Source organism: Pleurodeles waltl, chromosome 5 (assembly GCF_031143425.1).
Source record: "Pleurodeles waltl isolate 20211129_DDA chromosome 5, aPleWal1.hap1.20221129, whole genome shotgun sequence".
NCBI lineage: Eukaryota > Metazoa > Chordata > Amphibia > Caudata > Salamandridae > Pleurodeles > Pleurodeles waltl.
In genome coordinates this window covers 1,591,687,023-1,591,714,151 of record NC_090444.1, presented here as the reverse complement: position 1 = coordinate 1,591,714,151, position 27,129 = coordinate 1,591,687,023, and the positions used below count along the sequence as shown (strand labels likewise).

At 43.4% G+C, this 27,129-nt stretch overlaps 1 protein-coding gene across 1 annotated transcript; it reads right to left on the bottom strand.

The window, feature by feature from the left end:
- Positions 1–851: 851 nt before the first annotated feature.
- LOC138297410 (putative nuclease HARBI1) lies at positions 852–20,158 on the bottom strand. The gene is made up of 3 exons (XM_069236775.1): positions 20,082–20,158; positions 1,907–2,287; positions 852–1,217 (listed from the first exon to the last, which is right to left on the bottom strand). The coding sequence occupies exons 1-3, from the start codon at positions 20,113–20,115 to the stop codon at positions 1,201–1,203; spliced, it is 432 nt and encodes a 143-aa protein (XP_069092876.1). The 5' UTR covers positions 20,116–20,158; the 3' UTR covers positions 852–1,200.
- Between the last annotated feature and the right edge of the window lie 6,971 nt (positions 20,159–27,129).

Here is a 27,129-nt window from a genome sequence, read left to right as displayed (position 1 = left end):
GCAGAGGTGTCGCACCGCAATTTGCGACCTTCGCTTTTAGCGAGGTCACAATTTGCGACCTCGCTAAAAGCGAGATCGTAATTTGCGAGAAGGGTGTTGCAAATTGCAACTGACTCGCAAATTACCTGCAGGTGCAGCAAAACAGTTGGGAAACCCACTTCCTGGCTCTTGGTGATGACATCAGAACCAGGAAGTCATCAAATAGACCTGGGAGGAGGGAGGACCACACCCATTTCAAACTGCTGAGCCACACCCAGGGGAAAGGAGCTGCAGCAACCATGGAGGAGACAGGCAGTGCTGGCAGAAGGAGGAAAATGAAATTTTCTGACAAGCAGTTGGAGGTACTGACAGAAGAATGCTGCCTGCACCATGATGAACTTTTTTGGAAAGGCAGCTATGAGTGTCACAGACACTCAGAAGAAAAGATTATGGCAGCAGATACAGGATAAGATCAATGCCATAGGGGTGAGCCACCACACCCTCGAGGAAATCCGCAAATGGTGGTATGACCTGCGCTCCAGGACCAAGGAGAGGGTTGCGGAGCGCATGAGGGGTATGAGGGGCACCGGAGGAGGCCCATCCACCGTCCCACCACCCACAGCCCTAGAAAGCATGGTGAAGCAGACACTGGAGCCAGAGGCCGTACTGGGCATGGGAGAACTAGACAGTTCAGCGCCTGTGACATCAAAACGTGAGTACCATGAGATATGCTTTGACACCCACAAATGCAGTATACACACTATCCCAGTACACAGCAGCAGGCACCACCAGACTAGCCCCATTCCGGTCTAGCAACCTCTAGAATAGTGCATTATGGGCAATGTAGTACAGTAGTCCAAATATAGGCAAATGTTTATTATGAGACATAAAACAGATGTGCGAGACTGACAGTGTATCCCCTATGTCCCACAGGTCTCCCACAAGACACCCCCAGCAGCATCATAAGGCAGGGAGAAGAACATGGGCCAGACCCACTGCAGGAAACTGCCAGTGACATTGCAGGGCCCAGCAGAACACCACCAGGGTCCATTGAGAAGCAAACGCAGGACATGGGGGCAGCAGAAATGACACCAGGGCCCAGCCCCACAGAGAGGCGCACAGAGCCAGCAGCTGGACCGGTGCGCAGACACCGGCGCAGAGTTCAGTCGGTGCCCCAGGAAGATGTAGGAGGAGCAGAGTTTGCGGGCCTGGAGGCATCGCTCATTCAGGGTCAGCGCCTGCAAAACAGACAATTAAGGTCCATCAGCAGAACCCTCAATACACTACAGACCACAATGACAAATGGGATGGCAAATGTGGACAGTCAGTTCAACCGTATGAGTCAACATCTGGGGGACTTAACACAGGCCATTCAACATTTGGTGACTGAACTTGTGGCAGACAGAGCACATGCAAGGCACAGGGAGCGCCACACTGCTGCACGCTTTGACCGACTGGCAGCATCTATTGGGCGTCTTGCCACAAATACAACATGCCTGTCAAGGCGTACAGTCAGCCTCCAGGTGGAACTTGGCCACTTCGCAGGGGATGTGGTGCGAGGACTTGGCCGCATCAGCCATGCGGTGGACCTTATGGAGAGCAGGCAGGCTGCAAGGGGCACAGGGGAGACCCCTCAGGACAGCGAGGAGGGGTCAACCATTAGTAGTGTGTCTGCCAGCGAGTCCTGTGTGCTACGGAGTAGCAGTGCACGGCAGGGGTCAGGAGACCCACCAGGGATGAGCCATGGTGGCCGCACTAGGAGGGTGTGACCACCAGACTGTACTGTAAACTGACAATTCCAGACTGTGACATACAGCAGTAATCTTTCTTTCACATAGTTTAGAAATAAAAAGGTTTTATTTGTTTCACTACATAACTGACCTATGTGTGTCTGACATTAGTGAGTGTGGTGACGGTTGCCACGTACCTGCCAAAGTATTGGGTTGCAATGTGGTTCCGTCTTTGTCTGCCCTCATTTGCGATGCTTCTATCCCCAGGCTGTCGGTGTGGTAGCTCTTGCTCCTCATCCTCCGTGTCTGTGTCTTCAGGGGTGAGATGTAGCCCACCTCTGGTGGCAATGTTGTGTAGGATGGCACAGGCGGCAACAATCTTGCATGCTGTTTCTGGGCATACTGGAGCGCACCTCCACTTTTGTGGAGGCATCTGAATCTTGCCTTTAACAAGCCAAAGGTCCTCTCCACTAACGTTTTGGTCTGCCGATGTGCAGTGTTATATCGCCTCTCGTTCTGATTGCCAGGTGTTAGGTACGGGGTGAGTATCCATGGTCTCAGGGCATATGCACAGTCACCTGTTTGACAAAAAAGCCAAATTTAGCAGGGCATGAATGCTTTACAAAGTGACCTGTATGTATGGCTTCAGGGTGTAGTCAGCAATACCTAATAGATATCCGTCTCCAAACTCCCCACGTTCTATGCGGTGGTGTATCCCACTGTGCCTGAATATGTATGAGTCATGTGTACTCACTGGATATTTAGCTACAATGTCAGTAATGACATTATGGGCGTCACCTGGATGTTTATTGAGTGGGTACATTTCCTATTGTGGAACACACATTCCAGATTTGCAGGAGGGCAAATTTGTATATGTGTTCCGTCCACACACCCTATTACATGGGGGAAGTTGGCAATTCTGTAGAACTCCAACTTGGTGCTGTTGATTTCTGCCTCATTCCTAGGAAGGTATATATATCTGGACATGTGTGTGAGTATGGCATCTAGGAAAGAGCTAAGAATCGTGAGAGTGCACTTTGGGATACCACACCTGCCACACCAATCACCCCCTGATAGCTACCCGAGGCCAAGAGGTGCAGTGAGCATAGCACTTGCACATGTGTAGGGATGGCGCTGCCGCGCATTGTCTTTCGTTCAAGCTGAGGAATCAGTAGTTCAATTAATTCTAAGATTGCAGCACTGCTCAGTCTATATTTGTCATATATCTCCTCCTCAGTTTGTTGAAATAGTGTCTGCCTATCTCGGAATATCCTCTCCTGTCTCTGCCTCCTCCTCCTCTGCTGGCCTGGACTCTCCTCCTCCATGCTATCACGTACAGTTCAGCCATTTTGAGTCACCCAGATTCCTTCTGGGTCTCCTTTTATACTTTGGATCTGGTTACCACCTGCTCTGAATCAGTGGTAATTGGGATGTGTAAAATGGGCTTTTTGCGACTAGTCGCAATTTGCGACTGGCTTTTGCATATGGTTTGCGACTCGCAATTTGCGACTTCCTATTTGCGGGTCGCAAAATCAGGTCGCAATTTTTGCGAGTCGGTAATGGGTCGCATTGCTATTTGCATTTCGGTAATGGGATTTTTGCATCCCATTTTGGATTTTGCAGTCGCAAATAGCGAATCGGGCCATTAGCGACTCGCAAAACGTTGCTACATCTGGCCCTTAGTGTCTTGGTTAATCGTGCAGTGGTAGCTTTAATGCCAGTTCACCGGCAGAGCTCCAGTAGTTAGTTATTGCCATTCATGCATATGTACTAACTGGTTTTGGCACTTACCTAATATCTTTAAAATTTGCATTGTAATTGAATTGGATCTTGCTATCTTGCTTTAGTGTTTCCTAGAGTTTATCATATGAGTGGAGGTGAAGATGCAGTTGGTTTGAGGCGAGTGAAATGTAGATTTGGGTAGGTAGTTTTAGATAAATTGGGTGCTATTATTCCCCCATATACATGTGACAATGAACTATGTGGAAATTAGACGCTTATCTGCATCAGTGGATAGACTTGCCTTAAGCAAGCAATAACTCAAATTAATTTGGAATTAAATGCAAAACTGTTTAGCGCTAGATATCCTTCTTACGAAGGGAGGTGGTATTTTAAGGTACTGAAAGTTAAGATAGGCTTAACTGATACCTGATAGCAGTCCTTTTATTAACTCATAAACAACAAACATAACTAATATCTCTTGTGAACTTCAATCATTGGAAGAGCATGGCTTGTGGGAATTTGTAGGTTCCTGGGATAACACTAGCATAGAGGGTGTCGAATAATTATTTAATGAATAAGAATGGTGCTTATGTGTTAAGATAATGACGTTTAATTTTCTTTTCTTCTCATTTGCTAAAGAAAGTATACTTTTACTCATACCACAATGAGTGTGCGGTATTGCTAATATTCCATGCAAGAATTTTTTACTAAAAACCTTTGACTTTGAGGGCGAGCAAGAGATTCATAAAACTTTCTAATTCTACTAGAGATGTTACCCAATTTCTTTCTGGTCGTGCTGTTCATTTCAGACTTAAAATAATTTCTGATTTTATATACTCTGTATAAGTTTCCTCTTGAGAGAATTCATAGCAATTATTCTATATCCCCTATTTCGAATTTGTAACAAAAGCCCCTAACTCTTATTACCGTATTTTCCGGCGTAAAAGACGACTTTTTAAACCACGAAAATCTTCTCAAAAGTCAGGGGTCATCTTATACGCCGGGGGCCATTTTATAAGCTAGTATACGGCATTTTTAAACTTTAGGGACAGGTGCCCTCTGGCTAAGCCACCGTGCGCTGTATCCCAGCCAACCACCCCCTCTCCCTTCTCTCATGCGTACTCACATTGTGTACTACCGCTCGGATTGTCTTGGAGACAGGGAGGGCTGGGCAGGCAGGGAGGGAGAGCTGACTCACCCAATCCAAGCGGACTTTGTATGCAGTGTTCACAGGATATGCATCGCTTGCCGTGATTGGCTGGTTGTTGTATACTGGGATTGGCGATTCTGAGGGAAGGCAGTCTATCTGGTGAGCAGATGCATGTGGTGGTGAATACAGTACAGCACAAGTATCTGTACCGGTTCATACAGTACAGCACCAGTACATACAGTACAGTATACAAATGGCTAACAGTCAAGACCCCATCATGGCTCCACCAGCAAGAAGAAATAAATATTAAGCCAGTTTCAAACTTAAAGTTGTAAACTTTGCCATGGAACATAATAACTGTGCTGCTGCAAGACAATATGGAGTAACAGAAAAGGTGGTTCGGGACTGGAAAGCAAATGAAAAAGCATTAGGAGTATGCCAAGGGTTAAGTGTCCATTAAGAAGAGGCACCCCACATTGGTCAGAACTCGAAAAACATGTAACAGACATGGTGAATGAGCATCGCCAAAGCGGTTATGTAGTGACACGAAATAAAATACGTTTGTTTGCACCTCAGTGGGCCAAATCTAACCCAGATCACAGCAACAGATCTAAGGCCACTGTATCCTGGTGTACTAGATTCTTCAAAAGGCATAACCTGGTACTGAGGCAAAAGACGAAAATTGCACAAAAATTACCTGCAGATCTTGATGCCAAAGTAAATAGTTTCCATCGATACGTAATAAAACAGCGCAATAAACATGGCTATGCGTTAAGTAGTATCGGAAATATGGATGAAACTCCAATGAATTTTGATATGGTTGGAAATAAAACTGTCCATCTAAAAGGTGAAAAAAGTATTTTAATTAAAACAACAGGACATGAGAAGTCCAGTTTTACAGTGGTACTAGCATGCACAGCTGATGGCGCCACACTGAGACCAATGTTTATTTTTAAAAGAAAAACAATGCCGAAACTCAAGTTTCCGGTTGGTTGTTTTGTACATGTGAATGAAAAAGGCTGGATGGATGAAGAAGGGGTAAAGCTATGGCTTGATAATGTATGGAGCAGGCAACCAGATGGACTTATTAAAAAACGTAGTCTACTGGTGTGGGATCTGTTCAGGGCTCATTTAACTCCCAGCACCATGCAAAGGCTGGCAAGAATAAACACAGATGTGGCTGTTATTCCTGCAGGATTGACATAGTTGGTACAGCCACTGGATGTGTGCCTAAACAAGCCAATTAAAGATCGCATTCGAGAACAGTGGAATGAGTGGATGGTTAGCAGCGAAAAGTAATTCACAAAAGGAGGAAACATGCGTACTCCACAGTTGGATGTTTTGTGCAAGTTTGTCATAAAAGCCTGGAATGATATTGATGCAGAAACAGTAATCAAGTCTTTCAAGAAGTGTGGCATATCAAATTCATTAGATGGTATGGAGGACGATTACTTGTGGAAAGATGAAGAGAAAGCCGAAGCTGAGACCACACCATCTGATACGGAATTAGATCCATACGATGACTGCCTTACAAATGTATCACAAGATGTTATTGATGTACTTATGATATCAGATGACGAACAGGAGGATTTTGAAGGCTTTTAAAGGGAAACGGTCACGCCAGCAAATCCTGTAAAAATAGCTTGGAGTTATGATGGGCGTTGCTGACTCGCCAGGGACTTGCCTGGCTCTTGCTCTCTCTCTATTGTTTATCTTCCTCCTATCAACATCAGTTCCAGTTTGGTTGACAGCTTAGAAAACAAACAGCATGGCAGTTCCCATTGTTTTATTGTCTTATCCTTTGTTTCAGCTTTAGAATTGAATTAGGAAAAGTTTAATCCACTTGCACTGTTTTATGTTTACATGTTTGATGACAAACAGCCTTATGTTTATAAGTGACAGTTTTCCTACGAAGTACCTGCATGTCATAAGCATTTGAATTAAAATTACCATATTAAAATCAAATCTGATGTGTTTTAATTTTTATTTGGTGTGCATTGGAAGTGGGGTAGTCTTATACGGTGGGTAAAGCCCAAACCCTATGTTTTAACAGGAAAAGTAGGGGGTCGTCTTATACGCCGGTAAAAACAGTAATTTAGAACCCAATTATTGAATGGGGTCAATTAGTATCTCAAAATTGTCTATTCTGCTAAGTTAACGATTTTATTACAAGAACGGAGGCTCCTATTATGCTTTCCTTTCTTGCTTTAATTCAAATAGCAGCCAAGATGAAGAAAATAAAAACTACACATCCCATAAACATATGGAAGAAAGAAACAAATGATGTCATATCAAGGCAACCAATAATAAACGAGTATGCATAATAACTATCTTCACTACGAACAGCAAGTCCTCTTTTCTTGCTGCTCGCAGTCAAGATAAGTTCTATTACCTCAGCCTTATATTCTTTTCGTGTTTTCTCATTTATATATACATATATTCATATTGTTTTTTATGTCGCTGATATTGTACTGTTTTCCGCTTATTTTTCTGTGTCTCCATATGTTCCTTGATTTTTAAAAATTTGCCTATTTGGTGGGAATTTTATCGGCGAACGTTCGGTTCTCCCGCGGTGCTCCTGAGGTAAGCGTTCAGTTCGCGCTTACCTCGGAGCCGTTTTGCCGTGTTTCTTCCGTTGCTCCCTCGCGTCTTCAGCTTCTTTTAGAGACGCTTCTTCGGAGCCCTCGGTCGAGTGTGCTTTGTTCCTCGCGTCTTTCGAGGAGGTTTTCTCTTCTCCTTCCGTCTCAGGAGGTTTGGCCTGCCACGCCCCAAACTTTTACTGGTTGCTTCTGCCTGGGCACACCCCTTTCTCCTCACGCCCACCGTGTTGCTCAGTTTAACCCCATGTATGCTAGTTTATTTTAACTTATTTCATTGAAACAAAGACAAATTTAGTTAAATAAATTACCTGGTATCCTCAGTTTTTTATTATTGTTCCGAATGGCTAAAAAAGTGGATGATTCGTCCAGTGAAGTTCAATTGGATGATTTACGCGCTGATTTAAATTCCTTTATTCAGAATACAGTTCAACAAGCTGTATCTTCTTCCATGTTACAAATGACTAAAAAATTTGAATTATCTTTTAAAAAATTCTCCCCTCAAACTTCTAGTACTTCGGAACCTGGGAAAGGAAAAAAGCGCAATTTTTCAAAGTTACAAACGATTGATGAATCTCCCCAGTTGGCTGGTCCTTCCCCCCGTAAGGAGTCTACAACGGTGGATATGGGTCCCTCTCCTCTGAATATTGTTCAGCTGAGGGATACTGATGACGATATGGATGATGGGGATGATAATGATGGTTTCCAGAGTTCTGATGACTTCTGGCAAGGGCCTTCGGAGAAGAGGCAAAAAACTTCTCTTTCTGATTCAAGTACTCCAACGATTAATGACATTACAGTCTTGGATGCTTTGGGGGAACCAATGTTTGATCCAACGTTAATTCATCATCCAAACTCCACGGAATGGTTCCCGTCTGATCACGTGGCGGAGTATGTGGCATGTCATTTAAGGCATTCTTTGGACAAAGCCACAAGAAATAAATTACGTTCGGAATGCCCTCGTCCCTCTCTTCAGTCTAGCATTACGGCCACACCTATTATAGACCCTAATATAGTACTATTTTTCTCTAAATTTGGAAAAGATCCAAAAAAGGGTGTTGACCGTGCTTGGTCAATGTGCCAAGACAAATTGTTGGATTTGGTTGGTCCTCTGACCAGGATTTTGGATTTGGTTGAGGATGCCAGGTTGGAGGGATCGCAAGTTGATCCTGAAATTTTATCTAATTGGGCCCAACGTGCGATATGTTTATTGGGAAACGCTAATACGGCTATATCTCAAGAGAGGCGTAAAAGCCTACTATTAAAGATTGAACCAAAATTGGGCAGTTTTGCAACAGGCTAATGGATTTCTCTTTGGTGATACATTTATTAAAGAACTTGGTAGATACGTTTCTACTTTTCAAACGTTGGAAAAGGCGCAATTTTCAATGAAGAAAATGTTCAACTCTAGGGTTTTTGGCAGGGCCGGTGAAGGAAGGAGCCGCTTTACCGCCCGCTTCGCCTCCCGTGGTGGAAATTTCTGAGGCTCTTCCTACTACTCTTCAGAGTTCAAGCCCCAGTTCTATCCCCAAAGAGGGAGAGGTTTCAGAAACAGGGGCTACCGCCAAAGAGGAGGACAGGTCTCAGGTAAGGAATTTAAATTTTGGCCATCTTCCCGTGGGTGGTCGGTTAGCTCTTTTTCTTCCAAATTGGGGTCGTATTACCGCGGATCCTTGGGTTCTTCAAACCATTCAAGGGTATTGCATAGATCTTTACCAGTTTCCCTATCAGATTTCCCCTCCAAATCCTCTAAGGTTTTCCCTCGAACAATCTCGTTTAATGAAGTTAGAGATTTTGGGCCTGATTCTAACTTTGGAGGACGGTGTTAAACCGTCCCAAAAGTGGCGGATATACCACCTACCGTATTACGAGTTCCATAGGATATAATGGACTCGTAATACGGTAGGTGGTATATCCGCCACTTTTGGGACGGTTTAACACCGTCCTCCAAAGTTAGAATCAGGCCCTTTATCTTTAATAACAAAAAATGTAATAGAAGAAACCTGCCTACACCCTTCGGGTTTTCTCAGCACCATCTTTTTGGTCCACAAAAAGAACAAGAAATTTCGCCCTGTAATAAATTTAAAATTGTTCAACAATTTCGTGGTCCACAATCATTTCAAAATGGAAACGATCTTACAACTCAGAGACATTCTGTTGGAGGGCGATTGGTTTGTTCGACTGGATCTGCAGGACGCTTATTTTGCGATTCCTATTCATCCCTCTTACAGGAAATTTCTACAGTTTCAATGGGAGGATTCGATTTTCCAATTCAAAGCCCTTCCTTTCGGACTGGCTTCGGCTCCTTGGTGCTTCACAAAGGTGATGAAGCCAGTGGTAGCTTCTTTGAGAGCTCAGGGAATAAGATTGATCGTCTATCTGGACGATTTTCTCATAATGGCCCAGAGCAAAGAGTCTCTGTTGCAACATTTACACATTGCCCTTCAGCTATTACATTCCCTTGGTTTTCTGGTGAACATGGAAAAATCTTCCCTGTGCCCCTCGACTCAAGTGGAGTTTCTAGGTTTCCTCATAGATTCCAAAACCTCGTCCCTGTCTCTTCCTCAACAGAAGGTGTCTCGTATAAAACACGAGCTACGTCAGATCCTCGATCTTGCCTATCTTTCTCTACGTTCTCTAGCAAGGATATTAGGACTTTTAGCTTCCTCCATTCAGGCCATCTTTCCAGGCCCATTGCATTACAGAGCTCTGCAAAGATTAAAGATTCATCATCTTCGCAAAGGCATGCAGTATTCGGATGTGGTTCAGTTAGATCAAGATTCTCGCGCAGAGATACAATGGTGGCTCGATCATCTGGAGGCCTGGAACGGAAGAGCGATTTTCTCTTCGTCCCCAGATCTAGTATTAGAATCCGATGTAAGTCGGACAGGTTGGGGCGCAAGATGTGGCAACGTCTCGACTGGAGGCGTATGGTCAGAGAGGGAGTCTGCCTTGCATATCAATTGTTTAGAGATGCTTGCAGGTTCCTTTGCCCTGAGGACCTTCGCGAAAGACAAAGTAGGTTGTTCTATTCTCCTAAAGATGGACAACATTTCCTCCGTAAAATATATAAATCATCTAGGGGGAACGAGATCCAAAGCCCTGGCCGATCTAGCCAAAAGTTTTTGGGAGTTTTGTCTTCCCAGAAAATTGTCTGTCACAGCACAATACCTTCCAGGGAAGCTGAATACCATAGCGGACTGGTGCTCCCGTTACCTAAAAGATTCCAGCGATTGGCGTCTTCACCCCTCAGTTTTCGACAAACTTTCGTCAAAGTTCGGGGTCATGTCGATAGACCTGTTCGCTTCACGTCTAAATACGCAGCTCCCTACTTTTTACAGCTGGAGACCGGACCCTCAAGCTCTGGGTACCGACGCTTTTCTCCAAGACTGGTCTCCCCATCTCAATTATGCCTTTCCTCCGTTCGTTATGATTGCCAGAGTTTTGGCTCAGGTGCGTCGTCAGTATGCTTCACTAGTTTTGATAACCCCCTTCTGGCAAACTCAGCCTTGGTTCCCTTCGGTTCTGGAATTATCAATAGACCTTCCGATCCGAATTCCTTCTTTTCCGGACCTACTTCTCAACCCGGAGGGTCATCCTCACGAGTTGGTTCTCAATCATTCTTTAACCCTGGTAGCGTGGAAGGTTTCGGGTCAGCCTGGAGAACCCCAGGAATTTCGGAGGAGGCTGCCCAATATATCCGTCACTCTTGGGCCCCAGGAACTTCCAAGGCCTACAGGTCCGCTTGGATGGTCTGGTGTGGCTGGTGTCTGGACAGGAATTCAAATCCCGTTTCAGCCGATATAATTCTAATTATAAATTTTTTAGCATCTCTTGCCTCTCAAGGGAAAGCTTATAGAACGGTAAATACTTATAGATCAGCCATTTCTGCGGAACACGTTCGTATTGATGGAAGGCCGATTGGAGAACACCCTTTGGTGTGTCGTCTTTTAAAGGGAGTAAGATTTTCTAAGCCCCCTGCTCCTAAATATACACATTTATGGGACGTCAATTTGGTTTTGAATCTTTTCAATTCTTGGCTTGATAATGATTTACTTTCTTTGAAGTCTCTTTCTGCAAAATTGACTATGTTGTTATGTTTGGTTTCCTTGAAGCGTGTTTCTGATGTGAGAGCTCTTGACGTTTCTTCCGTCCAGTTCTCTCCTTCCAATGTGTCTTTTAGAGTACATAGAAGAACTAAGACTCATATTTCAATAGTTCATTACCCGTATTTTCCTTTGCATCCTAAATTATGTGTTGGGAACTGTTTAAAAAGTTATATTGCTAGAACTGCAGATTTAAGAACGTCCTCCTCTTCCCAGTTGTTGATTTCCTTTGCTAGACCTCATAAACCGGTCTCCTCTCCCACTCTAGCTCGTTGGGTTAGGTGGGTTATGTCTCTTGCAGGCATTGATACGAACACTTTCGGAGCACATTCTACCAGAGGTGCCATGGCTTCTAAAGCCCTTAGCACTGGAGCTCGCTTGGAGGACATTCTTAGATCTGCAGATTGGTCTTCTGTTACCACGTTTAGAACTTTTTATTGCAAGCCTATTACTTCGGTGGTTGATTCAGTTGTTAATATGCTTTAAACAAGCATAATAGGAGCCTCCGTTCTTGTAATAAAATTCAGATTTTCCTAGCTTTAGTAAAGGAAAGTCTAGATTTTATTAAAGATACGGAGGCGAGTATTATCCCACCGCTTTTATTAACCCTCCCTTTCTTTTACAGTGCCGGTCTCTCCTGCACCTGCTACTTCATCCTGAAGATAATGCTCCTAGATGTTCTAGTCTGCTTCGAGAAGTTGCTCCTTCGGACGCTCCTCAAGTTCATCGGTTCATGTTATCCAGGAACTGTGATTTCCGATTCTCTTCTCTGGACTTTGCTAAAGACCTTTTCTCATTATTAATGGCCTTTTCCATTATTGTGGTTATTATCCCTTTATTTCGTCAGTTTTGACCTGCTCTTGCAAGAAAAGAGGACTTGCTGTTCGTAGTGAAGATAGTTATTATGCATACTCGTTTATTATTGGTTGCCTTGATATGACATCATTTGTTTCTTTCTTCCATATGTTTATGGGATGTGTAGTTTTTATTTTCTTCATCTTGGCTGCTATTTGAATTAAAGCAAGAAAGGAAAGCATAATACTCGCCTCCGTATCTTTAATAAAATCTAGACTTTCCTTTACTAAAGCTAGGAAAATCTGAATTTTGGTGGTGTCATAATGTAGGCACTCATTGGCTCTTGAAATTGAGGTTTAAAACCTTCTCTGATCCAGTAGCCTGTGGGAGAATTAGGTAAATAATGGGGTGTCTAAATTTTGGGGTACAGTTTTGTTCCCACAGGAGTGACCGACTACCTCTCATTTATGAATGCGGTGGGTATGTGGGGAAAAAGTGGTATGGTCAGTGGGCAGTGAAAATAGTATGGTTGAGTCCTTGCTTCAAGTTAGGTCTCAGTGAAGGGAGTTAAATGTAATGAAGGGATGTGAGAATCAAAGAAGTCAATGACCAATGATGTTTTGTTGCAGAATGTGTTAACATTACATAGTTTTATTATAGAATGAGCAAGCATTCCCTAGATAGAATGATACTGAGAGTTTATTAGAGGTATAATGTGGGACTAGAGGTTTGATTGATGTTCAGTCTATGGCACTAGATACGATGACTGGTGGTTGATTTAAGGACGCAATGATGTTTATAGAAATGCAGTATGGTTCAGCACCTGTGATGGAGTGTGGTGATCCATGGTAGTGGGAAATCTGGTTTGGGCCTGATGTTTTGGGGAGTGTAAAACAGAAAAGGAGGAGGGATGGGACTTACCGTGGGCATTAGCATGCTGACGGTGATTTTATGTACCACAATAATGCATGTAGGTAGAAATAGAGCGAAGTCTTTGTGCAATGAAGCATACAACTTATGTGGCAATTTTTTTTATTTTTAACATATTTGAATGAGGAAAATGAATACCCGAATAATAACAAGGTTTTTAGAATGGTAGAAACAAAAGAATTTTTAAAGATTAATATCTTACTATTACGCTCCTTGTAATCCTGTGGTGATCTGTGCTGATATTGCTCTCCTTAGGGATTCGCCTCTGCCATTGTATGTATATTTTACTTTTGTTGTTACAAGGCTCCCTAAGTTCTGGTAATATGATCCACTTTATATTTTGTACGTTTTTGTCATTGTTTTCTCCCACTTATTTTTGTGAAGCATTAGGCGATAAATCCTGAATTTAGTATGACCTATGCAAAACGCTAAATAAATACATAAATAAATAACTGAAAAATATATGTAGGCTCAGGGCCTTTGTTTGTCTTAACTTCAATGTGTGCGACATCTGTAGATTTTCTATAAATTCTTTCCATGACAATATTAATTTACACCAATACCACCCTCCATTTTTCTTTTTTTTTACTGAACACCTGACTCCTCTATGAGGAGGAGTTAACATCCAACACTTCGTTTAAAAAAATGCACGCTGAGGTTTGCAATATCAGCCTCAGATGCAGCCAGATGTACTATGATTGTGTTTAGATTGGCAGTGCTGGTCATATTTAATTATTATCTTTCTATAATGCCCAGTATGAACCTTTTGCCTAAATCAGTAGGGCTTTGTATGTTATATGAATGCTATGAAGAACAATATAGAAAGATGATTAATTTAAGATGAAAATAACTAGCACTATAATTTTGTTTTTGAGAATTATTCTCATGCTTTATAGATTGCCATATGTACAGTTACTGAGAAGGGGTAGCTGAGATGTTCACCCAGCAGTGGATATGGTGGCTCAAAGGACAGATCTATGGGCAGCCTCGCCTTAAAAGGGTGGCCATTTAATTTATTAGCTTTCACCCTGGTGGAACTCGCTCTGTTTCTTTGTTCTTTTTGTGACACCTGGGGTCGTATCACGATGGGCTTTAATAACAATTATTTCCACCTGCAGGGTGTAAACTGAATTAATTCAACCCAATATTTCATTAGTGCTTTATTTTCAGATAGTACAGCTCGGAAATGTTTGCCTCTTTCTGGTTCTGAGCTCGGCTATCTGAAAAGATAGGACTAAGGGGCACATGTTCATACCATTTTTCCTGTCGCAAACGACCTGATTCGCAGATTCGGACCATTTGCGACAGGAAAAAAAGATTTTGGTATGTACAGACCCTATTTTGTGATTCAGTAATCTGTTTACCGAATCGCAAAATAGGTTTGCGAGTCGCAATTAGGAAGGGACGCTCCCTTCCTAATTGTGAGCCACAGCACAATGTAGCATTGTTTTATGACTGTGAATGTGGTCACAAAACAATTGCAGTCAGCACCAGTTTCAAACTGGTGGGTAACCCATTCGCAAAGGGGAAGGATCCCTTCCCCTTTGCGAATGGCAGCAAAAATATTTTTTAAGAGTAGACAGTTGTCTCACGGACCACTGCCTGCTCTGAAAAAATTAAAAGAACACTTATTTTTTTTAAAAATGCATCTCGTTTTCCTTTAAGGAAAACGAGCTGCATTTAAAAAAAAAATGCTTTATTTAAAAGCAGTCACAGAGATGGTGGTCTGCTGTCTCCAGCAGGCCACCATCCATGGGAGGGCGGGCATTCCCAATGGGGTCGCAAATTGCGACCTACCTCATGAATTTTCATGAGGTAGGTCATTTGCGACCCCATTGCAAATCGCAAACAGTGTAAAGTGCACTGTTGTACATAATGTTTTGTGGCTCGCAAACGAGTCACAAATTGCGAATCACAAAACTCAGGGCTGTACATCTGGCCCTAACGGAGTAATATTGGGTTAAATTAATCCACTTTGCACCCTGTAGGTGCATAAAACAGTGGGGGTGGCTCTGCGCTATTAAAGCCCATCATGACTTGGCCCCAGAGAAGTAATCTTGAGGTTTGATTTCAAAGCCACTTTGGGCTACGTCAAACAACCTGTGTTTTCAGCTTCTTTCCCTCTGGAAGAGAGGAGCATGTCCAATGGCCCAGTCAGCACTGAAGGTATTTACTTAGAAGACGAGAAAAACCTGCTTTAGCCCTTTTGTCTTTGGCACATCAACAGTAACACTATGGTCTATGGAGTGTGATGTCTGCACTCAGCGGCACTCATTGTGTGCTCTGCCAGGACTGGAAGAAGCACAGCGCGCCAGGGCAGATCACTGTACCTGCTCAAAGTTTGGCCCTGTGTGCACTTCCTTTGCTTTTTGGGATACGCATCTGTCCAGCCCTCTGCTTCCTTGATTTTTTTATGGTTACAATAACCTATAATTTCTTCTTTTTCTGGAAGCCGCTGATACTGGAACTCATGCTGAACAAATATTGTCCTATCCTCCTTTTGCGTGAACAGTAACGTCACAGTATATGGTGTAGCACTTCTGATGTGGATGTCCCTCAGTGCATTGGTGATAAAGAACAGAGCTCAACCACTGTGGGACCACTGTTGAACTTAGGCTACAGGCATATTTGTGTGGCTGGAAAGTTATTTTGTCTGCCTCTGTTGATTATTATTGTTATCCAAGTTTAGGGTATTATGTTGTAGTACTTTTTTACTATAATTTCTTGGCGATACTAAGACGAGGCTTATTCCAAATAACTGGGAGTATGAGACTCCTCCTTTCTGTAACAATGGCTGCATTGCAGGCTGGTATAATAGAAAACATATGTCCATAAAGGGATGTCCAGCACTAACTGCGTTTGAATTTCATGAGCTAATACTATAAAAAATGTGAATACAGTGACTGCTGTGCACTACATTTTCCATGTTATATTTGAGGGCAACTGTTCACCAGTAACTTGCCACCTGTTTAAATATTCAGTATGTGAAACAGAGGCACAGAGAGACAAGCACTGACAAAGCCTGTTGGTCCCAATTTTTAACGGCATTATCCTACCTTTTGGCTTTGCCACTGCTTTTTGATACTGTTGCACACTGACAAAAAGAAAAAAGTGGTTGTTTGGCAATGCTAAACAGCATTGCAAAAAGCATGTGATAGGCATGCATACATCATCATGCATGTGCAGATACGCATCATGAGACTACAGCAGCCCAGCATGATGATGCATTCATGCCCATGCACAACTAGGCTTGCATGTACATGTTTCATGACATAGCAGCCATTTAGTTTTGATTTAAATTACTGTCCCAAAATGACGGACATCCATTTGGGGGTGGTAAATTAAAAGACAAGTCAAATTCTCTAAAGTACAGGGAGGTTTAGGGTGCATCTAGTTGCTGATTCCTGAATGCTCTGTAGTCCTCAGGTGAGTTGCTTGGTAATCCTGTTGTAGAGGGTATTCCCAAAGTCAACTTGCTGGTGACTAGGGCATGATTGATAGTTTTTCTTCCTCAGCATCTTCAGAGTGTGGAAGCAGGATGCAGTGATAGCACTGACTTGTGCAGTCATGTTCAATTTACTGTTAATGATTATTCTGAGGTGCCTGGCGTTAGTTCTGGTTGTGGCTCTGAGTTTGGCTACCCCCCTCCGTTAGATTACCATGGTGAGATGTTCTTGTAAAAGATCACTACTTCTGTCTTGTCAATGTTGATATTGAGACAGTAGGCTCTCATACAGTTAGTGACTTTCGATATGCAGGTGGTGAACCTGTTTCTTGTGAAGTTGTATGCACAGATGACATTGGGCAGAGGGATCATGATTGCATTGAAGTGGGTGGGGCTGAGTGATAAACCTTGCATAGTTCCACAGATGCATTTGCAGGCTTCCAAGGGGTAAGGTGCCGGTCTGACAGTGTTCTATCCATTAAGAAGGAGCAGATACAGTGGACGTCGGGACGTTGGATGCCACTCTCATGCAGGTACTTGAAGAGGATGGGATGTGATATATCAAATGCTGCAGAGAGGTCCAGGAGAAAGAGGGCTGCCATGTCTCCCCTGTCAAGGATTATGCGGATGTCATCTGTGGTGGCAAAGAGTGCTGTTTCTGTACTGCGGTTGGACCTGACTTCAGGCTGCGTGGCATCGAGGAGCAGTCGGTGTTTGCTGAAGTGGACGGTGAGGAGTAGGCTGATTAGTTTCTCTAAGACCTCTGTTGGGTATGGTAGGAGGGGGATGGGTGACTGGGTCAGCAGATGGTTCCTTGAGCAGGGGCATAACAGTGGCATGTTTCCAGGTGTCCAGGAATGTGGCTGAGCCAATGGAAGCATTAAAGATGGGTGTTAGGGATTCACTGATGGTAGGAGTCTTTTTCTGAAGGCATGGTGAAGCCAAGGGTCAGATGTGGCTCCCGAGTGGATGGTCTTCATGGTAGCAGTGATTTCAACAGTGGTGATGTCAGGCCATGAAGTCAAGGTTCATTCATCAGTCATAATGGGAAGTTGAGTTGCAACGGTAATGGGGTCTCGTTTGTCTGAAGAAAGGAGTGGGCCTGCAGCAAATTGTAGCTGTTGGGCTCCCCAAAAATGTGAATAAAAAAACAAAACAATGGGGAGTGGTGGGCACAATGGTGGAACTGGCGATGGAGGAATCTGGGAGTAATGCTGACAAGTGGCTGGAGTAGCATAGGGTGCCAGACATGAGCTGGGTGAGGGGTGTTTAAAAAAGAAAATGAAATACAAAACAAAAAGAAGTAGGAGCACAGAAGTAATAGACAAGCTTGAATGGGTGTACAACACAGAGAGGGCAGGCCAGTGACATGAGAGGGATGCAGCACACAAAGGGCAGAGCAAGAAAACACATGAACTCTTTTGGAGGCCTGGAAGAAAAAGAACAAGATACTCTCCCTGGGAGCCCCAGAAACAAAAAAACAATGTTACTTAATGTGGAGCTATGAAAGACACAAATTATAAAATCCAAAGAATGATAAAGAAGCCATGCTCCAGGGAAGGGACAGACATAAAAAGGAGAAAGCCATCCACTCAGATGTAAGCAAATGAGAAGGAACCCAACCAGTGCGAAGCAATGCATTGACCCAAAGCTCACTAAAAGCATTGATGTTGTTCACAACAGAGCTTTAATTATATACAACAGCTAAAAGCTTAAAAGCTATCTGTAGGAGAGACTTAAAAGTAACATAACAAACCAGAAGGAGTACTACATGTGTCAAACTAAAGTTTTCTGTGAGTCATAGCAGCATCTAGTAAAGCCACTTATTCTCACACAAGTGAAAGAGATACAGAGAATCTCATGTTTACTTCAGAGCATTGAATGTTTATTGTTTTGAAGGAGTAAAGCACTCACTTTGTTTTATCTGAGTTAAGTTGCTATCAGAAGGGTAGAGCTAGAGAGTCCGACACAAGATGTCCACACCGTAGTGCGTATTCTGTGGACCAGGCTACAAATCTGTGGATAATCCTGCATCTATGCACCCATCTCACCTAAGTTGACTCTGCCTTGCACTGGCGGTAACCCACTCTACCATAGATATCTTCAACAAAGAGCCCATAACGTGTAATAACTACGGGAATCGAATTGCAGCCCAACATGCAGTCTTGCAATATGGTGGTGGCACCTCACCATGAGTTACACCATTCTGCGTACTGATGTTGGACCCGGGGCTCAGAGGACGGCTGCTATGACAAACTGTTAATTACCTACCTGCCGCTGTTTGCCACGCTGCAGCAGTGAATGGTGGCAGCCTGTGTTGTCAGTGGTGGGGGCCGGGTGTGTGAGGCCTGGCCACTGCTGTGAGGCCCGGCGTGGGCTACAGTCCTGCTGATCAGCCGCCGCGGCGTTGGCCCATCTGAGATGCTATGGGGGGGAAGTCGCTGCAGGTGGGAAGTACGCAGTGCCCCTTGGACTGTGCCTCCTGCCTGTCACGGTCAAAGTCAAATTCCGAAGGGGGGGCTCAGCGCCCACTCTGCCTCCCACAAGGGGAAGTGCTGCTAAATTGAGTCTGTGACCATTATCAATAAAGATGGTTAATTGGTAGGAAAAAATAATATCTCTACTTCACATACAATGAGACTGTACATCTGTCATTGGTGATGCAATTTAATTGCTAATAATTCAATCACTTATGCCATTCCCAACAGTTACGATAATCTATACAATAAAAATAAAGAAATACACACATTTCTATCAACATTGAGCAAAACAAACAAAACCTATTCCACATTGCACATAAATTAATAGTCAATTAGTATTCATAGGTTGGTAGTCCAACATTGCTCTCCTTTATTCATGAAACCATGCGGTGCCCAATTATAACTCAACCGAGAATCCGCATATCAAAGGTGGTAATCTAACTTATCCCAGTCCTCAATCGATTTTACTTGTATCCCCACATCAAGGGAAAGAAAGAGAACTGTACTAGAAAATCCTTAAAGGATGAATTCACTTTTCATTGCAACCTCTTGATGTAAAGGCAGTCAACGCGTTTCGGCCCCTTTCACCTATGGGCCTCTTCAGGACTAATGGAGAGAGCCACACCTATTAGATACAAACAATACTGTTACTATAAACTATCGAGTCCAGACTCTGATAGTACCCTTCACCTCAAAATAGACACCAAGTGCACAAGAGTTTGGTGCAACAATTTAAAACAAGCGAAAATCGGTACAACCGTTTTTTAAAAAACACCCAAAAAAAGATCACTCTATGACATATATTTAAATTGGTGACTTTGGAGAAAGATTCCATGCTCCCACACTGTTCTCAGAATTGAATGTGGACTCTTAAACTGTGCATGGCCCCCAGTGAATATTAAAGAATAGCGGAAGTTTTGAACTATTACCAAGGGCTGCGAGGAAGAAATAATGCCTCTTATAGTACTCACCCCGGGCCACAAAGATGCTTATCTATATTTCATCTCATCTTTAAAGTATGTTGATTTTTTTATATACATAATGATCCTGTACCTGCAGGTGCCACAAAATGATGAATAGTACACATCATTTTGCCGGTGCATCAAATCTGTGTAAAAAGCTAAGTTAACACTTGCTACCTACTTACTTAGTGCAAGTGCGGTCTGCCCAATATGGATCATCCTCTTTCGTCCGCCCAGGACGCCGAATCCTCGTGTTACTGAGGAGACAGTGAAACACGGAAGTTAAACTGTTTTCTTTCCGTGTCGGCCAGTTTAGGATGAATAAAGTAATCTCTTCACGGCGGCCATCTTTAAGTGGATGTTATTAAGTAGAATCCAAAGGAATTGGATACTACGAATTCTATCTCCTCCTCTTTATTATTGTTTTATTGTGATGGTTGTTATGCTTTAGTGATTATAACTGGGAAAACGGATTAGCTGTACATTTTTCTGGAGTCCAAAAGTGAATAGTGTAGTCCCTACTTGACCACTGCCTGTAAAATAACATCCAGTGGGACTTATTGCTATATAATCAATTTTGTATTCTGTTTTAATGGTAACTATTATATTTTTTTGAAAAAAACATTTTTGAAAGTTAAACTTGGTTAACTAAAGTATTGTTTCATAATGTACTATAGGAAAGGTTGCTGTAAAATCTCTACCTTCTTCAATTTTGCTGTATGGTTACTAATGATAATTCTTGACTGGCCATTTACTCATACATTTTCAAGTTTGCCTCCCAATGTTCTATCTTTCTCAAACCATATTGTACATGAACCGTGCTCTTTACATATTTACCCCATAGGGGAACATTGGATAACAAACATCATGTTGCACTAAAAAAGTGCAGTGTTCTTCATAAAACAGTCCAATATTACAGACACAAATTTTTCAACATACACAATTACCGATCCATTTATATCAAGGCCCACATTTCATCCTCATCATTCAATCCATGTCTGGCTGTACCAAATTGTTAGATGAGTCTTGCCTCCCTTCTGCTGAGGAGGTCAAAGACTGATCTTCCATCACCTTTACTGTGAATCACCTCCAAAACTGTCCACCATATGTCGTCTGCTTTGTGGTTGTCTTCACAATAATGTCCCACCAATGGTGCACTTCTGATGACACATTTAATTCCTGATCTGTGTTGTAGAATCCTGGTTTTTACAGGTTGAGATGTCTGCCCTATGTAAACTAACTCACACGGGCACTTAATATAGTACATAACATTTTTTGTATTACAAGTAGAGAAGTTTGTTTGTCGATGTATCAAGCCATTCATAATTACTTCATTTGATTCACTGGTAAATTGGCACACTATACAATTTTTACATTTAAAATGCCCTTGCAATGGTGGCAATTGGAACAGTGATCTCAGATCTTTTTTATTATTATTTTCTGCCAGATGTGCAGCCTTCATCCAGTGTTCACACAAATTGCGGGCTTTTTTAAACACAAATGTTTCTCTATGTTTAGTCCTCCTAAAATTCTCCAGTTTCTTTCAATGATTGACCTGATTTTATTGGTCTTGGGACTATATGTAATAACCCAAGTTAATGAATTCTCCTTCTGACGTGGTTTAGAAATTAGTAGGGTTTCCCTAGGTGTAAACCAAGCCCTTTTTGATGCAGATTTAAAAAAAAAAATTGGTACCCTCTATCAATCAGTTTAGTTATCAAATCTGACACGTTGTTGAAATAATGTTCTTTGTTGCTACAAATTCTGATTCGAAGGAATTGGCCATACAGTAAGTTTTCCTTCAATGTTCTTGGATGGCCACTTTAATAATGCAATAAGGTGTTACGTCCAGTTGGTTTCTTATACAAGCTGACTTCTAGATAGCCATCTTTTGATATAATTCAAAGGTCTAGAAAGTTAATTCTTTTGTTGTTGGTGTGTATTGTAACCTTGCAGTCTAATGTCCGCTGATTTAGCCATTCATGAAATAAAGTAAGGGTTGTCTGGTCCCCTTGCCAGATCATGAATATGTCATCTTGTCACGGTTTCGGGAGGATCTGATCAGGACTTTGGTTGGGACCCTCTTGAGGTCACAGAATATCCAAAAGAGGTAGTTTACTGGGGCAGAAGAGCAGCTAAAGGCATACATGGAAAGGACAGCTATGGACACTCCTTGTGTGAATAAAAAGGAAACAGATTACTAATGGACAAACAAGCTGGGGTTGTACACAGAGTAAGGCGCAGAACCTCCCACAGTGACAGGGATTGTCAATGCCTCTGTGTAGTTTGCTCTTACAGATAGTCACCCTGCCAGCCCCATAGAAAGGAGGCAGCAGAAGTGATTCTGTCTCTGGACCCTAGAGCACAAACAAGGATAGTACTTACATACACATGACAAGCTCTTGTGGGTCCAGCTGGAAACACAGTGGCGATTTCTGGAACAACAGCAATAGCACACTGTCACTGTTAGGCACGAAAGACAACGTATAACACTAGACAAGGATGGGGGCTGGAATTGCCTCCTGGAAACTAGGAGCCAACCCCAGTACAAAGGAGGACACTTATACACTGGTGAAGACTGATAGAACACTTACCAGACACAAATACTGAGAGGAAACAGAAACAGAAGGGACAAGCTAAGAGACAGAAGCTGGAACTGGGAACAGGCTCAGGCTGAAGCAAAGGCAGGACTAGGACTGGAAAATAGGTCGCAAACTTCTGGCTGGAACAGAGATAGGACTGGAAAACAGAGAGCAGGCTCTGGCTGGAACAAGCAAGGACAAGGCTAGAATACAGGGAGTAGGAATAAGCAGAAAACAGGACTGGGAAACAGAGAGCAGGTTCAGGCTGAAACAAGGCAGGAGCAGGCTCTGGAAGAAACAAACAGGTACAAGGCTAAGATAGGGAGCAGACTCTGCTGGAAACAATCAGGAGCAGGGCAGAGAAACAGGAAACAGGATCAAGCTGGTACAGAACAGGAACAAAACTGGAACACCATCCGATAAGGGGTCTGTAACACAAAGGAATCAAACTCCAATGCACGACGGGGATCTTGAGGAAATGGCTGCTTATAAGCAGTTCCAAGCTGGGCTGCACAGGAGAGGTCTCAGGTGTGTGTAGTTTCAGACACTTGCAAGTCCTGCAGGAGAGGATCCGGTGAAAAGCAGCAACTGGACTTCTCCCATAGAAAAGAATGGGAAACAGAATCCGGGCTTTCCTGACTACCAGGCTGTGCATTATGGGATTTGCAGTCCCAAGAAGCAAATGTAGTACTACACAAGTATACCATGGCCAAAAGAGAAACAAACCGGAGTCAGTAAGGGACTCTAGATAACTGTTCAAGGTGATTCCCAGGCTTCTGACAGTCCCCTTACAGCGTCCCCTAGAGATGGGACGACTGAGTCGTAACACATAAACGTATCTGAACCATTTTTTTATTTTTCTGTTAAAAGGGTTCGAGTCATCATAAACCCATTTTTTCTCAAAACAATCCATCACTAGGTTTGGTACCTCTGGTGCGAAATCTGCACCACATTGCTACTCCCTTAGTTTGTAAGAACATAATTTCCTTATGTACAAAGAAATTTCTTTTGAGACATAAACTAGCCAGAGTAACTAAAAAATCTGTGGGGGTATGTATTGGTGGAACCCTAGTGTCCAGTACCTGTCTAATTACTTCCAATGCCTCTTCTTGGGGAATATTTGTGTAGAGCGCCTCTACATCAAAGGTCACCAGGATTTGATTATATTCATTAAATGGGAATTTTTCAATTTTATTGATCAAATCCATTGAATCTCGTACATATGCTTGAGACTGTGAAGCAGAGTGCTTTGTTTTGGGAGAAACAGACGCCAGGGAAGTCTGCTATCACTTCCGTGATAGGCCCCTGGTGGGCTCCATGCGCTACAAACAACCTGTGAGGTGAGAGCTTGCACCAAATTTAAACCCCTTCTACAGCACCAAAGACCCTACTACTCCCAGTGCTGCTAGCTGAAGTGCTACGGGCCCTAACTCCAACTGCTTGACTCTGGTCTGTACTAAGAAACAGCATAGCTAGCTCACTACTCCAGTTGGATATATCTCATAAAGCCTTCATGGCTTGCTCTATTGTTGGTCCTTCACAACCCTTAAAATGTTGGAAACAGGGCAGCCCTCATACAAACAGTGGGGAGGTACTGTGATGATCCTCTAGCGCACTCAGCAGATTCACCTACTACTTTGTGGAACTGCCATAGAGTGGTTTGGGCTGTTGCACAGATCGAACGCTGGTGCCCAAAGGCTTGCTGTGCCTTCTTACAGGGCACTCAGCTAGTGATGGGAAAGATGGATAAACAGCAATCTCACCTCACATTTGAATCCAAAAGCATCAATCGTCCCCAACGTGAGACACCATCAGACTCAGAACAGGATGGACTGTCGCAAGGGGGCACCACACTGAAAGCAACACTTGTGGCCATGAAACAGAGTTTACAGTCCATTGAAAGAAAAATCGACACTTTAAACCTCAGAATGGATCATATGGCAACTAATCTGGACAAACAAGTGGCATGTCTCACTGAGGCAGAGCAGCATATATCCATGACTGAAGGCACTCTCCAGACTATTAGAGAAACTTGCCTTAACATGGAAATGTGACTGTACTCATTCAGGCTAAAAATGAAGACCTTTAGGTGCGCTCTCGTCATCCCTTCCGGAGACTACCAACATAGGGAGAGTGGAGTTATATATAGAACAGTTGCTTGGGGACATCTGTGGTACGGAACAGTTCTCCAACATGCTGGCTGTGTAGCACACCCACAGATCCTCAGTGACATGATTCCCTCCATGGCCCCCCCTCTGCACTCTATCATTGTGCAGCTACTCAACTACCATGACCACAACACTATTCTTTGCCTGTCCAGGAACAAGAAAAAGATTCAACATCTGGGCAACATACTGGCCTTTTTTCCTGGCTTCACTACAGCAGTTCAGTCTGCATGACGGGGGTCCTTGTCAGTGAAGAAGAAGCTACAGCAGGTAGGAATCAGTTCTGCCACGTTAAATCCAGCAAGACTACGTATTGACTGGAAAGATGGTCAGAAGGTATTCTCCATGCCACAAGCTGCCACAGATTTTATGAAAGCAGGAATAGGCCGGCCGTCTCCCACAGTACATAGTGATTGACTGGTATTGGTGCAATATGCTGCAGAGTGTAGAGGGGGGATGTGATCTGTGGTGCTACCTTTCCCTGTATGATGTAATGAAATGCTCCTAGCATGGGTTGCTGTCCCATGCAATTGCATGATTTAGATTCCATGATGTGAGATGGGTCTAACGCCTGGTCACCTCTGTCCACAGGGAGGTTTAACAGGCCTCTAACTGCCCACTGATGGGAGCACCCGCATTACATTGTTGGCACTTTGTGCATGGTTTGTTCCATATAAGCCAGGGGTGTTTAAATAACAAGGGATGTGTCTTTAGCGAGATGAGGTTGCTAAAGTGGGAGGTGGGTGGGAAGTTTAGCTTTTTCATGATTGTCTGCATACACTACTATTGTACTGTTCTGTGGAAGCACCATCACTGCAGATGTCGCACTATAAAGCTGCTAAACTGGCGACATGAGTGTTGACACTGAACCCACTGCATCCCAGCTTGCTCTGTTATCTTGGCATGTGCACAGTCTGAACAACCCATAAAAACTAGAATGGTACTGGCTTATTTAGATTGGCATCAAGTGCACATTACTTTTCTGCAGAAAACGAATCTGTCAACTCAAGGGACGACTGTGATAGTTTAACTTTGGGTGGGATATTGCATGGCTTCTAACTACTCTACCTATGCCTGAGGGTTGCTAATTTTAATTTTTAAAAAGGAGTACCATTTGTGCCGGTACATTCAGAAGCTGATGCCCACGGATGCTATGTGATTGTTCAGGGTCGGTTGTGTGGCACTATGGTTACCATGATCATCACCTATGGCCCAAACAAAGACAACCCTGAATTATTTGCGCTTCTCTGGTAAAGGGTCCATGCGCTACCTTCGGCATCCTTGCAATGGGGAGGAGATTTTAGCCTATGCTTAGATCCTCGTACTAGATCGATCAGGTTTAGTGGATAGACAGAGTGGATGTGCAATTCAGATTATGAAGATTGGCATTACGAAATCTGAGGTGGTGGATACATGGCATGCCTGCCATCTGGGGATGAGAGAAAGCACTTTTGCATCCTTCATTCATGGTGCCTGGTCCCGTATAGAACACTGGTTTGTTGCCACAGAGGCTCCAACCTGGGCGAGGATGATTTGTCATCTACCAAGAACACTTTCTGCCCATGTGCCAGTGCGATTGACTCTGAACATTCGGACACATATCCCAATGCACTTCTGCTGGGTCCTTCAGCCCACAGTGCTACTAGACAAACGTTCAGGGAATATATCCATAAAGCCATAGTAGAGTATTTTCTCCTTAACAGGGACTCAGTGGAAAGTCCTGGCACGCTGTGGGAGGCCTTCAAAGCCACCATTAGATGGGTATGTATAGGGATGCAGGCACATATCCTGAAGGATATATGGGCATGATTGAGAAACATGGAAGAGCAACACTGAGGGTTGGAGCATGAATATGACGTACATCCCAACAATAATACCCTGGTGGCTATTCGAGAACGAACTGAGGAAACTGGAAGTACACCATTTGTCTCTTATGCATCCGGCCCGGGTATATGGCGGAGGCCAACCGGACTGAGTGCTAGCTTCTAAGCATAAATGCCCCAATGCGTGTTCTCATACAGCACAGATGACTCCACCAAATGATGCACCATGCCTCGATTCCCCGTCTATCCTAACAGCCTTTTTGAATTTTTATGCTGAATTGTATGGCTCCCCCCATTAGAACAGGGGATGAAATAGTATGGCATCTCGAAGATATTGCCCTGGCCTGGCTCTCCCCTGATCAGAGAGAATACCTCACTCAAACCTTCAGTGTTAAAGACATTTGGGAGGCTAGTCGTGGCCTGCCGAGTAGTAAAACTCCTGGGCTGGAGGGACTTCCCAGTGAATTTTATGAGGAATACGCTGACTTGCTCGCACCCCACCTGCATTCCATGTTTGCAGAGGCCTATATGGCACAAATTCTGCCTCCGATTCTTAGAGAAGCATTACTCATCGCACTCCTGAACCCTGATAAGCCCCCGGAGCGCTGCAACTCCTATCACCTGCTATCCCTCATTAACACCAATACCAAAATATTAGCTAAA

What these genes read in the sequence shown, in the direction of transcription:
- LOC138297410 (XM_069236775.1), bottom strand. Translation starts at nt 20,115, where the DNA reads ATGATCCATATTGGGCAGACCGCACTTGCACTAA. An exon ending in GCAGACCGCACTTGCACTAA is followed by an intron (nt 2,288 to 20,081) that starts GTAAGTAGGTAG and finishes TTTGTCAAACAG; the next exon opens with GTGACTGTGCATATGCCCTG.